General features: G+C 43.2%; 1 protein-coding gene across 2 annotated transcripts in view; it reads left to right on the top strand.

Moving 5' to 3' along the window:
* The window catches only part of LOC139412626 (attractin-like protein 1), a 319,192-nt gene extending 304,964 nt beyond the window's left edge, over positions 1-14,228 (top strand). For both annotated transcript variants that reach the window (XM_071159320.1, XM_071159317.1), the window contains 2 exons: positions 620-734; positions 12,353-14,228. In XM_071159320.1, coding sequence (XP_071015421.1) covers positions 620-734; positions 12,353-12,477 — 240 coding nt within the window. In that variant the 3' untranslated portion in view covers positions 12,478-14,228. The remainder of the gene's footprint in view (positions 1-619; positions 735-12,352) is intronic.
* The last annotated feature ends 784 nt before the right edge of the window (positions 14,229-15,012 follow it).

Here is a 15,012-nt window from a genome sequence, read left to right as displayed (position 1 = left end):
GTCCTCTCTAGCCACACCCCCCAGGGTCAGTCCCTCAACAAGCCTAAGTGAAATGGATGTGGCGGCTAGGAGGAAAATACCTCCCCTGCACCTAGCATCCCCTCCAACCATCCATCTCCGTTACTCGGGCTTCAGGTTGAGCTTTAGGGCTTGTCTGTCAGCCAACTCCCCCATGTGTGAGGCCCTCACCTGGGGGAGGTGGGAGTGGGTCCTCCATCCACTGAACATCCAGCCTAACTGAAATAGATGTCCAGTCGGTGACTCACCAGTGCCTGGATATGGGCTGCCTACAGACCTATCTTAGTAGCTGGTGAATGCTGCTGTCCATTTCCATACTGGATCCATGCACAGGTCTAACATTTTGCATACTGTCTGTGTGTGTATTTTAGGGGTCACAAAATCTATGTTTCATCTTTAAAAAAAATGACTTTGAATTAATTACAGGGCAACAGCAAAACATAACAAGCTAAGTTTTAGCCGAACACAGGCGGGGCAATGTTCTCATAGAAACAGTGGAACCATGTGGTGTGTGGAAATCTGACGCACCCCTTTGTGATGGGATTTGGGAGTGTTTATTGATTGACATGACTGACATGCTCCTTCCTCTCTCTCTGTGCAGGGTGTGCCCAAGCCTATAGCAGTGGAGCCATGTTGGGGGAGCAGGGCCGGCGTACTGACCGTCCTCATGTGTCTGCCCAGAGTCCCTTCAGGAATACCCCCTCCTGGCCAGTCTGGTAAGCACCTGTCTCCTCTCCACTCAGTGTCTGGCCTCTAGACCAGCCCTTCTCCGAGATCTAACACATTCTTCAGATACCACTATTTCCCTCTACCATTCCAGATATATACTGAGTATACCAAACATAAGGAACATCTTCCGAATATTGAGTTGCACCCTTTTTGCCCTCAGAACAGCCTCAATTTGTCTGGGCATGTTCTACAAGGTGTCGAAAGCGTTCCACAGGGATGCTGACCCATGTTGACTCCAATGCTTCCCACAGTTGTGTATAGTTGACTGGATGTCCTTTAGGTGGTGGACCATTCTTGATACACACAGGAAACTGTGTGAAAAACCCAGCAGCGTTACAGTTCCTGACACAAACTGGTGTGCCTGGCACCTACTACCATACAAAGGCACTTAAATCTTTTGTCTTGCCTTTTCACTCTCTGAATGGCACACATACACTATCCATGTCTCAATTATCTAAAGGCTTAAACATCCTTCTTTAACCTGTCTCCTCCCCTTCATCTACACTGATTGAAGTGGATTTAAAAAGTGACAATAAAGGATCATAACTTTCACCTGGTCAGTCTGTCATGGAAAGAGCTGGTGTTCCTAATGTTTTGTCCACTCAGTGTAGAACAAAAGAGAAAGAGAAAAAGTTTCCTTTAGAAAATACTTCCTACTATCTCTCTGTCTTTATCTCTGTCTCTCTCTGTCTTTATCTCTGTCTCTCTCTGTCTTTATCTCTGTCTCTCTCTGTCTTTATCTCTGTCTCTCCCTGTCTCTCTCTGTCTTTATCTCTGTCTCTCTCTGTCTCTCTCTGTCTTTATCTCTGTCTCTCTGTCTTTCTCTGTCTCTCTCTCTCTCTCTCTCTCTCTCTGTCTTTATCTCTCTCTCTGTCTTTATCTCTGTCTCTCTCTCTGTCTTTATCTCTCTCTCTCTGTCTTTCTCTGTCTCTCTCTGTCTCTCTCTGTCTTTATCTCTGTCTCTCTGTCTTTCTCTGTCTCTCTCTCTCTCTCTCTGTCTTTATCTCTGTCTCTCTCTGCCTCTGTCTCTCTCTGCCTCTGTCTCTCTCTGCCTCTGTCTCTCTCTGTCTCTCTCTGTCTCTCTCTCTCTCTGTCTCTCTCTGCCTCTGTCTCTCTCTGTCTTTATCTCTGTCTGTCTGTCTCTCTCTCTCTCTCTCTGTCACTGTCTCTCTCTGTCTTTATATCTGTCTCTCTCTCTGTCTCTCTCTTTATCTCTGTCTCTCTCTCTGTCTCTCAATTCAATTCAATTCAAGGGCTTTATTGGCATGGGAAACATGTGTTAACATTGCCAAAGCAAGTGAGGTAGATAATATATAAAGTGAATATATAAAGTGAAATAAACAATAAAAATTAACAGTAAACATTACACATACAGAAGTTTCAAAACAATAAAGACATTACAAATGTCATATTATATACAGTGCCTTGCGAAAGTATTCGACCCCCTTGAACTTTGCGACCTTTTGCCACATTTCAGGCTTCAAACATAAAGATATAAAACTGTCTTTTTTTGTGAAGAATCAACAACAAGTGGGACACAATCATGAAGTGGAACGACATTTATTGGATATTTCAAACTTTTTTAACAAATCAAAAACTGAAAAATTGAGCGTGCAAAATTATTCAGACCCTTTACTTTCAGTGCAGCAAACTCTCGCCAGAAGTTCAGTGAGGATCTCTGAATGATCCAATGTTGACCTAAATGACTAATGATGATAAATACAATCCACCTGTGTGTAATCAAGTCTCCGTATAAATGCACCTGCACTGTGATAGTCTCAGAGGTCCGTTAAAAGCGCAGAGAGCATCATGAAGAACAAGGAACACACCAGGCAGGTCCGAGATACTGTTGTGAAGAAGTTTAAAGCCGGATTTGGATACAAAAAGATTTCCCAAGCTTTAAACATCCCAAGGAGCACTGTGCAAGCGATAATATTGAAATGGAAGGAGTATCAGACAACTGCAAATCTACCAAGACCTGGCCGTCCCTCTAAACTTTCAGCTCATACAAGGAGAAGACTGATCAGAGATGCAGCCAAGAGGCCCATGATCACTCTGGATGAACTGCAGAGATCTACAGCTGAGGTGGGAGACTCTGTCCATAGGACAACAATCAGTCGTATATTGCACAAATCTGGCCTTTATGGAAGAGTGGCAAGAAGAAAGCCATTTCTTAAAGATATCCATAAAAAGTGTCGTTTAAAGTTTGCCACAAGCCACCTGGGAGACACACCAAACATGTGGAAGAAGGTGCTCTGGTCAGATGAAACCAAAATTGAACTTTTTGGCAACAATGCAAAACGTTATGTTTGGCGTAAAAGCAACACATCTGAACACACCATCCCCACTGTCAAACATGGTGGTGGCAGCATCATGGTTTGGGCCTGCTTTTCTTCAGCAGGGACAGGGAAGATGGTTAAAATGTATGGGAAGATGGATGGAGCCAAATACAGGACCATTCTGGAAGAAAACCTGATGGAGTCTGCAAAAGACCTGAGACTGGGACGGAGATTTGTCTTCCAACAAGACAATGATCCAAAACATAAAGCAAAATCTACAATGGAATGGTTCAAAAATAAACATATCCAGGTGTTAGAATGGCCAAGTCAAAGTCCAGACCTGAATCCAATCGAGAATCTGTGGAAAGAACTGAAAACTGCTGTTCACAAATGCTCTCCATCCAACCTCACTGAGCTCGAGCTGTTTTGCAAGGAGGAATGGGAAAAAATGTCAGTCTCTCGATGTGCAAAACTGATAGAGACATACCCCAAGCGACTTACAGCTGTAATCGCAGCAAAAGGTGGCACTACAAAGTATTAACTTAAGGGGGCTGAATCATTTTGCACGCCCAATTTTTCAGTTTTTGATTTGTTAAAAAAGTTTGAAATATCCAATAAATGTCGTTCCACTTCATGATTGTGTTCCACTTGTTGTTGATTCTTCACAAAAAAATACAGTTTTATATCTTTATGTTTGAAGCCTGAAATGTGGCAAAAGGTCGCAAAGTTCAAGGGGGCTGAATACTTTCGCAAGGCACTGTATATACAGTGTTTTAACAATGTACAAATGGTTAGGACACAAGATAAAATAAATAAGCATAAATATGGGTTGTATTTACAATGGTGTGTGTTCTTCACTGGTTGCCCTTTTCTCGTGGCAACAGGTCACAAATCTTGCTGCTGTGATGGCACACTGTGGAATTTCACCCAGTAGATATGGGAGTTTATCTAAATTGGATTTGTTTTCGAATTCTTTGTGGATCTGTGTAATCTGAGGGAAATATGTCTCTCTAATATGGTCATACATTGGGCAGGAGGTTAGGAAGTGCAGCTCAGTTTCCACCTCATTTTGTGGGCAGTGAGCACATAGCCTGTCTTCTCTTGAGAGCCATGTCTTCCTACGGCGACCTTTCTCAATAGCAAGGCTATGCTCACTGAGTCTGTACATAGTCAAAGCTTTCCTTAATTTTGGGTCAGTCACAGTGGTCAGGTATTCTGCCGCTGTGTACTCTCTGTGTAGGGCCAAATAGCATTCTAGTTTGCTCTGTTTTTTTGTTAATTCTTTCCAATGTGTCAAGTAATTATCTTTTTGTTTTCTCATGATTTGGTTGGGTCTAATTGTGCTGCTGTCCTGGGGCTCTGTAGGGTGTGTTTGTGTTTGTGAACAGAGCCCCAGGACCAGCTTGCTTAGGGGACTCTTCTCCAGGTTCATCTCTCTGTAGGTGATGGCTTTGTTATGGAAGGTTTGGGAATCGCTTCCTTTTAGGTGGTTATAGAATTTAACGGCTCTTTTCTGGATTTTGATAATTAGTGGGTATCGGCCTAATTCTGCTCTCTCTCTCTCTTTCTGTCTCTTCCCCTCTCTCTCTCTCTCTCTCTCTCTCTCTCTCTCTCTCTCCCTGTCTCTCTCTGTCTCTCTCTGTCTCTCTCTGTCTCCCTGCCTTCTTGCTTCAACCCTCTCTCCTCACCTCCACCTTGCCCAGACAACTGCTGGCTGAAGCATGACAGCATAGAGAGGTGAAAACTCTCCTCTCCTCCCCCAACCTCCCTTACCTATCCTCTTTCTCTGTTAGATCTCAGCCCTACCTCCTCTACAACCCAATCTCTGTCAGACTGTCTTTCTCTCCTTCAGGCAGTTACATTTGGAAACCTGTGTACCATCTTGTTTGACGGACACAGATCTACTAGCTATTCGGGGCTTTGATTTGAGAGAGAGAAGGAAACTTGTTAGACCGGGAGGAATTAGCAGGCTGTTGGATCGATTGTTCCCTCCAATAGGTTTTCCAGCAGAGCCCAGCTGACCTCCTGTTTCTCCTAAGAGGATACGTGATATTTCAGAGGTGCTGAATATGCCGCTGTGCTGTGAATAGATGAATAGGGAGATGACCATTTGAATGGCACACAGTGTCACAGAGATGAGCTAGGGACTCCTTTAGAACTTGTATCACTGACAGCACCCAGCTAAATATGTCTTTCCCTCTGTCACTCTTTCCCCTTAAACATACAAGCACACATTGTCTCTATCACTCACTCTATCACTCACTCTATCACTCACTCACTCTATCACTCACTCTCACTCACTCAATCACTCACTCACTCTATCACTCACTCTATCTCTATCACTCACTCTATCACTCACTCTATCACTCACTCTCACTCAATCACTCACTCTCACTCACTCACTCTATCACTCACTCACTCACTCTATCACTCACTCACTCACTCTATCACTCACTCTCACTCACTCTATCACTCACTCTATCACTCACTTACTCACTCACTCTATCACTCACTCACTCTATCACTCACTCTATCACTCACTCTCACCCAATCACTCACTCTCACTCAATCACTCACTCACTCTATCACTCACTCTATCACTCACTCTATCACGCTCTCACTCTATCACTCACTCTATCACTCACTCTATCACTCACTCACTCTATCACTCACTCTATCACTCACTCTCACTCAATCACTCACTCTCACTCAATCACTCACTCAATCACTCACTCACTCACTCACTATCACTCACTCTATCACTCACTCACTCTATCACTCACTCTATCACTCACTATCACTCACTCTCACTCAATCACTCACTCTCACTCAATCACTCACTCAATCACTCACTCAATCACTCACTCAATCACTCACTCACTCACTCACTCACTCTATCACTCACTTACTCACTCACTCTATCACTCACTCACTCTATCACTCACTCTCACTCACTCTATCACTCACTTACTCACTCACTCTATCACTCACTCACTCTATCACTCACTCTCACTCACTCTATCACTCACTTACTCACTCACTCTATCACTCACTCACTCACTCTATCACTCACTCTCACCCAATCACTCACTCTCACTCAATCACTCACTCACTCTATCACTCACTCTATCACTCACTCTATCACTCACTCTATCACTCACTCTCACTCTATCACTCACTCTATCACTCTCTATCACTCACTCACTATATCACTCACTATATCTCACTATCTCTCATTCACCTCTCTCTCTGCCTCTCGCTTTCTTTGTTTTTCAGTTTCTCTCTTTCTCGCTTATTTTATTCCTCTCCTTTTCTCTCCTGTTTCCCCTGAAGCCCAAGTCTTTCTGAGAGAGTGCTGTCAGCTCATCATGCAGGTATAATAAACTAGCTGAAATACGAGCAGGTGTTAAAGTGACTGCAGCAGGAAGCCTGTAAAAGACGGTAGAAGTTAAGCACTTTGCAAGGCAGCGGGTTCTCATGCTGGGAAAAGCTGCTTATATTACATTTAGAGGAGCCTTAAAAGCCACCAGTACTGGGAAAATAGTAGCAGCTTATAAGTTCAGCCAGTAAGTGCAGGCTACGGTACTGGCTACTGCTGCTGGGTAAATGCATACTGTACAGTCAGTCCCTTGAGGATTTCACACAGTTTTTTGTGATAGTTGCGGCCAAAAATGCTTGATTTTGATTTTGCTGTGGTAATTCTGACATTTTGCATGTCAATTTGCGATTTTCATCAAATTTTTCAAGAAATGTGGGACGAGTGAGAAGTCTGTTGACGTTGAGCTTGATTGAACCATTTCATGCAGTCAAAGTGCAGTGACTGGTTAACATTGCTAGCCCTCTTTTTGTAGTGCAGTGGTCAGACAGTTTTATGTGGTAATATTGGGGTGATTAGGAATTTGATATGCATATCATACATGGAACTATAGTAATGGAAGTGTCACTCTGCAGCAAGTCCTGAAGCAGTGCTGTGAAACCAGGAAGAGGGAAGGGATTGGAATGCCTCAGGGGCTTTATGGGACACTCGGGGTGTAAACTGGAAATGGCTATTTAGCTGGTCCCATCTGTTTAGCACATCCCATCTGTTTAGCACATCCCATCTATTTAGCACATCCCATCTATTTAGCACATCCCATCTATTTAGCACATCCCATCTATTTAGCACATCCCATCTATTTATCTGGTCCCATCTGTTTAGCACATCCCATCTATTTAGCACATCCCATATATTTAGCACATCCCATCTATTTAGCACATCCCATCTATTTAGCTGGTCCCATCTGTTTAGCACATCCCATCTATTAAGCACATCCCATCTATTTAGCACATCCCATCTATTAAGCACATCCCATCTATTTAGCACATCCCATCTATTTAGCACATCCCATCTATTTAGCACATCCCATCTATTTAGCACATCCCATCTATTTAGCTGGTCCCATCTGTTTAGCACATCCCATCTATTTAGCACATCCCATATATTTAGCACATCCCATCTATTTAGCACATCCCATCTATTTAGCTGGTCCCATCTGTTTAGCACATCCCATCTATTTAGCACATCCCATCTATTTAGCACATCCCATCTATTTAGCTGGTCCCATCTATTTAGCACATCCCATCTATTTAGCACATCCCATCTATTTAGCACATCCCGTCTGTTTAGCACATCCCGTCTATTTAGCACATCCCGTCTGTTTAGCACATCCCGTCTGTTTAGCACATCCCGTCTGTTTAGCACATCCCATCTATTTATCACATCCCATCTGATGTGGGCAGACTGGTCAGGGATAGATGCCTACACTAGTTAGTATGTGAGTGCATGTGGGTGTGTTTTTCAGTTTGTGTTTGAATGTGTCAGTGTGTGATACATTAACTACCTTGTCATGTGCCCAGGAACCATCACTCTCCTCCTCTGAATATTCCAAAATACTAGAAGCATTTAAAAGTGCAAATATAGTCAGATGTTAACCCAGTAACATCCTAACTTCAAAGGCTAATGACATAGCCCCAGTCTGGTTAATGTGGAGAGGATTATTCTGTGATGTAGGAAATAGTCCGAATTGTCACACCGTGTTATCACTTAGAAACATGTATAGTATGTATGATGATGCTGGACAATACAGTTTTGTGTGGATTAGTTTTTCCCTGAGTACTACGCGTTCATGTGTGTGTCGCTGGAAGTTCTGGGAGGTTTGTGAGAAAAGGGTCAGAGAAGATCAGGGAGATCGCTAGGAGTGCAAATGCACACTACACACTAGAGGGAAAGGAAGAGAATGGGTAGATAAAGTCCTCTCTGAATGAAACAGACTATTTCACCCTCCTTCCCTTGCTTTATTTTCTCTCTCTCTCTCTCTCTCTCTCTCGCTCTCTCTCTCTCTCTCTCTCTCTCTCTCTCTCTCTCTCTGCCTCCCTGTCTCTCTGTCTCTCTCTCTCTCTGCCTCCCTGTCTCTCTGCCTCTCTCTGTCTTTATCTATCTCTCTCCTCTCTCTCTCTCTCTCTCTGTCTCTCTCTGTCTTTATCTCTCTCTCCTCTCTCTCTCTCTCTCTCTGTCTTTATCTCTCTCTCTGTCTCTCTCTCTCTGTCTTTATCTATCTCTCCTCTCTCTCTCTCTCTCTGTCTCTCTCTGTCTTTATCTCTCTCTCTGTCTCTCTCTCTCTGTCTTTATCTCTCTCTCTCTCTCTCTCTCTCTCTCTCTCTCTCTCTCTCTCTCTCTCTGCCTCCCTGTCTCTCTGCCTCTCTATCTCTGTCTTTCTCTCTGTCTCTCTCTGTCTCGCTCTCTCTCCTCTCTCTGTCTCTGTCTCTGTCTCTGTCTCTGTCTCTGTCTCTGTCTCTCTCTCTCTCTCTCTCTCTCTCTCTCTCCTCTCTCTGTCTCTGTCTCTGTCTCTGTCTCTGTCTCTGTCTCTGTCTCTGTCTCTGTCTCTGTCTCTGTCTCTGTCTCTGTCTCTCTCTCTCTCTCTCTCTCTCTCTCTCTCTCTCTCTCTCCTCTCTCTCTCTGGAGAGGCCCTTCTAGGATCAGAGCTGTTCCACCATTGATCTGAGTGTGTGTGGAAGTGAAGTCACTTTAGGCGTGCTCAGCCCGTTCCCAGCACTCTCTGTGGACTCACTTCAAGAGGAATGTTTCATGAGCACAAGTTATTTTTACCTCTCTTTGTTTTTTCGTCTGCTCTCTCGTCGTTCCTTCCCCTAGTAGCGTCACCATTATCTGACCCCCTTCCTAGAAGCGGGGAAGAGGAATGTATACAATTGTTTGTGTAGTGAAAGGCATCCCCTGCATGCAGTCCTTGTTTTAATATTTAAAAGCGCCAGTTTCAAACTGAGTCTCCTCTCTCTCCTTATGTGGTGGTTAAGAACTCCATAGTAATCCGCCTCTTAGAATCTTGATGCTTTTTCTGATTTTGGGAAGTGTGTGGATGTTGGGGTGCTGGAGGTTTTGTGCTGGGTAGAGCAGCCCTACCTGGTCCAGTGCTCTAACACATTGTTCTGTAATGCTGCTAACAGCAGAGCTGAGGCTCCCAGGATGGCACAGGTGGATACCGGGTTCATCTTCATAGGAAAAGGCACATAGTATATGTTTTTGTTGTATAGGTTGTTATCTGGTATAGACAATCTGCCTACATGTACACAAGCATACCCACACATACCCACACACACACTCCCTTCTTATTCTGCCTAATGGATAACATATCCGACAGACATGCTCCATTTTGCTGAAGGGACAGAGACTGACAGATAGACAAATTGATGGACATATGTCTATCAGCCATCTACCTCTGTTTCCCTGCTACCTCTCATCCTTCCATCATGTCTACCTCCTCCTCCATTGTTGTGGGCCCCTAATGGATGAGAACAAGGTCAAGACAGGGAAGGAGCCATCTGCCTGCCAGATACCAGCATGTTCTCAGGGGTTTAAACATAGTCTCAATACAAACACAGCAATCCCCTTCTCATCAACGATAATCTGCCTATTCAGGAGGAGATGTGGACCAACCATGACAGAGAGAGTAAGAGAGAAAGGAAGCGGGAGAGAGAGAGAGCAGGATGGAGGTGTGAAGGAGATTTATTGAACAAGTGCGGTCTGAGGTAAGAGTCTGTGGTGGCACCCTCAACCCCCAGCGCCTAGCGATTTGCATTTAGCTGTGGTGCCTGGAGAGACACGTCTTCCAGTCCCAGGTGGTTGATAAATCCCTTGGCGTTCCCCAAGCCAGCGGAGGAAAATGAAGAAAAAACACAATCAGGGCCCCGTTATCTCTCCTGTTCTGCTCCATCTCTCTATCTCTCTCTCTGCCGTGTTGCCTCCAATGGTGCCCCGTTCCCCATCACAGCCTCGTGGTCCGGTGGCCTGGGCTTTTCCTGAGCGCATTAAACTAACGTGCTGCTGAGTGTGTTGAGGAAAGATTAAGCACACAAAATAAAGATATGAGTTAAACATTTTTCCTTAATCCCTTTTTCTTTTGGAATGATGTCACCATTATTGGGAATGTAAGGAAATGCTGGTGTATGGTGTTCTGTTTTCAGGCAGAGTGTCTATGAACATCCAGCCTCTGGGCTCTCTGTCTCTCTCTGGCCGACAGTGCAGGCTGGGTCCTCTACAGTTTTGTTCTGAGGGTACCAGAAACATCATCTTGTCTCCAGAGCGGATTGACCCAGAGTGGATCCTCTATGTAAACCTTTCATTGACTTCCAGTCTAAGATAGTATCTGTCCTGTAATGTTTGGTGATGGGGTTTTAAAGGACTATTAATAAGTAGTTATTTAACATGTGAAAAACAGTATGCATTACATTTCGTTACTATAGGAACTGCCTTTGGGATGAAGCTATCACATCTGGTCTACATTGTCAACCACATTTTCCACATTGTCAGGTGAAGATATCAACCTAGGACTAGGTTTCAACAAGGATTCTCACTCTCCTGTTTGATTTAATTTTCTGTGCATTTGGGGTCCCTTCCTGTTCGGAAGCACTTTGTACATTAATGGTCCAGGAACCTCACCTGACAAAACAATCCCATTTATAGGTTTCATTAGTAGGGAGCGCCCTTCACCTCCACTCATCTGTATCCTGATTTGATTATGTTGTCCAATTAATTGAATTTGAGATGGATATCTCATGTCATCCAGAAACCATTGGCTTTAAATAGTACTCTGTCATGACCAAAAAGCTATTTTGTAGTTAGCGTTCATCTTCGGTTGAGTTACCTCAACTGGCATCTAGACAGACAACTTTTTCATGAAATGTTTTTAGTTTTTGATTAAAAAAAATAAAAGTAGAGTTTAAAAAATATATATATATTTAAAGTGTATAAAGTTTGTCTTTCAAGGGTTACACATGGTGGTGGTTTCTATCCAAGAGTAGTGGTGGCTTTCAATCCCGTGGTATTCAAGGTCAGACATATTAGCTGCACTGTTACATGTAGTGATTGCTATAGAAAAGTGTCAGGTAACTGTGTTGGAAGGATCTAGTTGGGATTTGGAGTGAACTGGCTGACAGGTAATCTGGTCTGGGATGGTTCCCCCAACCACACACGTCAGACTGTAGACTAGAGTGTCGGGCCCAGACTCTTTTCTCTCCTCCACCCCCATCTTCATCCCTCCATCCATCCCTGTTTAAGTCGTACATCTTGTTTTATAATCAATGCTGAAGGCCTGCCTTCTGTCCGTGGCAGCGGGCAGCGAAAGACGGTGGGAAAGGGCACTGAAGCGATTTTTGCGATGAAGGGAGCACTGTGGCTGGACCAGACAGACACACACACACACACACACACACACCCACAATTGGTTTTCCCTCTGCAGTAGCCCAGGAATCACTGGTGTGTGAAATGCTTAAGCATGTTGTGTCCAAATTGGTGAGCTTTTCCTTGTTTTTCTGCTTCTGTTTTTTTGGCTGCATACAAGAAGATTTAGTCCCTGTCCTAATGAGTATACTAGTCAAGCCTACTGCTGTACAGAGGGCAAGCCATGCTGAAAATCCATATGAATTACAGCATGCCAACAGAATGCAGGAACATCTGTTGTCATTGTGTTCTCTACTTGTCTGCCTTTTGGAGAAAATAGCTGACCAATCAGATTGTTGTATTGAGAGAAATAACAGCCCAGAGGGGTGTAGAGCTATGCTTCAGTGACCTGTAGGCTGTCGTTGCATCCTGCTGAACTCTGATATGTGAGGGCTTGGACTAGAGTTGGGGAAGTGGTGCTAGGGAGTTGGGAATGGGTTTAAGCCGGCGGGAGGCAGTGAGCTCATTACTGGTCACTGTGTTTTACCTGCCACGCTGCTGTTTACTTTGAAGCTCACCTTCATTTTTCTGTCTCTCTCCCTCCTCCCTGTAGGCATTGCCATCGCCAGTGCCCTGATCGACACCTCACAGCAGAAACCTGGAGACTTCAGAGACAAGTACCATGGCCTGAAGAATCGTAAACCGCACGCAGTAACGCATCAGGGGACCTGTGTTTGAAACGCCTGACCAAAAGGGGAGCCTGAATACACCTGAAAGGACCGCAAACGCTTCTGTTTTCTGACAAGTTCTTGCTCTCTTTTTACCCGTCTCAACAGCACGGCGTGCTGAAGTGAACCCGATGACAACGGAAGCCCTTTATTGTGACGTTGAGTGTCCACTACGTGTGCCTCCTCACCTCCACACGCTGTAATGGAGTTTATCCAGAGTGACTTGTCTGCTCCCTGGTTGGGTCTCTGCCCAGCCCAGCTGGGGGGGTTCTGCACATCCCATTGGCTCTCAGCCAGGAAGTTTGTAGTCTGCACTTCCTCCCTGTGGATACATCTCCTTAAGAGTTTAGGAGGAGCAGGTCGCCACTTGAGGTTTGACTGTCATGTGACGTGAGTCTGAAAGAACAATGCCACAGGTCTCTTGCTGGTGAGATATGTGCTCATTTTGATACAAAGACATTAGAGAGAAAAAAGCTCCCTCGTGTTTTCTGTTGTGTTTTCTTTTAATGTACGATCTGCCCAAATTCAATCCATGCTAAATAAACAGAGCAGCCTATGGGTCTAGAATAACTTGACTTGACTATATGATGGCCTCACTCTGAGTTAGTATATCCTGTGCTGAAAGACGGTTCTGCACTGAGTTCCTCACAGTATGCACCAAGAGCCTTGACTTAGCCTACCAGCAGTAGAGTACGTCACGGGCCAATGAAGTAGTTGGATGCAAAGAACAGCAAAAAAAGAAAGAAAACTTGTATATCAGAAACGAAACCTGCCTGTGTTTATTATGTTAAGGTCATTGTCAAAGCGCAATGGCATGACATGTATTCTGGCATTCAAATGCATGACCTTTCCTTGTTCCATAGCTGTGATGTTTCAACATATTTCTCATTATCCCTCAACACATATCCTTTATACATTTCAAGGTTTATTTAATTATAGATTTAGAATATAAAATACTATTTTAATTACTACTCATATTGTTTTATTTTGCCATCTTTTATTGTGAATGATTGTGTTTCTAATGAAATGATGAAGACAATACGATCATAAAAGGTACTTAGTTCTAATGTTTTCTTGTACAGTATGTTAATAATAAAAAATCATTTAAAAAAATGTTGAAAAAAAATATTAATTTAACCTCAAATCCAGGTCCATTAATTTGTTTTACACACTTACTCAGCTTCAATCATGCAACTCGATTCAGCCTATAACATTCTCAGGCCCTGTTCCAAAATGCTACATTCATTTCCTTTCCTACTCTCTGGGATTTCTTCAAGAGAGGAAGGAAGCATGAATTGGAAGTATTGGAAGATAACCTCAGTCAGGGTGTGGGTCCTGTGGTTCCTTCATCCCACAGTATCATATGAAGAAATCTTTTTTTGTTTCCATTTTTATATTTCTTTTACTTATTTTTGGCATTTGGACAGTTTGACTGTTTTCTCTGTATCACTTTGAAGTTCATTGTGTTTACACTTTTATCCGAAGCATCCCATATTCTGTCGCATTTTGTTCTGTCTTGTAAATCAGTGTAAACGTAACCTAATAAATGGTTTACGCTTTTAAATGTACATAAGAAATGTATAAATGTGAGAGATCTGATGTTTTCCGTTTAGGTGAACACTACATGTAATGTATCTTACACCGATCTGTTGAAATGTGTATGAATGAAGAGCGGCTCACCTCATTATTTTCTTCATATGGGCATATTGTGTAAAGTTGCAAATAAACATTTTGATGCTTCTTCATACTGTAATTTAGAAATCGCTCCTTCGTATTTTGTGGCCTCAAGTCTCAAGCTTTGTTGATTTGATGCTCAGGATGTCAATATGATTGATTTGCAAGCATAGAGTACATAAAGAAACTGACATCGGACACCTTGATAGATTCCCCTGAATGATGTCTTGAAGAACGCTCTTTCGAAGAACGCGTGTTGATTTTGAATGTTTCTTAAGACTAGTTATATTTCCTCAAACACTTACATTGAATGTCTATTGTTTGTGTGCTTGAATAGTCGGCGAATTGTGAAGACATTTCGATGGGCATGGGGAGTGTAGATCTCAAAGATTTGAGGTAGTGTTTAATTAAGGTAGCAGTGCACCATCCAATGAGATACTGTCAATACATGCTGTCTTCTCCATTAGGGAGAGTTTGAAATATACTGTGTGGCGGGGGCTTTAAAAATATTTACACTGTTCACACATTAGCCAGCTTTTGACATAGTTTGTTCCACTCAACAGCGCCGGTATATAAAAATGTGTTATCAGATACTCTTCTATTTCTAACAGTGAATATTAGAATATCTGGCTATGGTATGATGCTGATGGACATCTCTAACAAATGAACAATTGTAATATAGGTACCTGGCTGCCGAGTCCGTGATAATTCTGTGGACCAGACCAAGTTGAAATAATACTACTCTTTTGTTCCCCAGATAGCCAGACGCTATTTGTGTGGTTTTTACAATAGATCAAACATGTCACAGATAGGGTTGCAAAGGGTCGGAAACATTCCGCTAAATATCCGTCATTTTTCCCAAAATCTTCAA

The sequence above is a fragment of the Oncorhynchus clarkii genome, chromosome 1 (genome assembly GCF_045791955.1).
Source record: "Oncorhynchus clarkii lewisi isolate Uvic-CL-2024 chromosome 1, UVic_Ocla_1.0, whole genome shotgun sequence".
NCBI lineage: Eukaryota > Metazoa > Chordata > Actinopteri > Salmoniformes > Salmonidae > Oncorhynchus > Oncorhynchus clarkii.
Note: the sequence above shows the minus strand (reverse complement) of the source record. Positions and strands in the feature narration are given on the sequence as shown.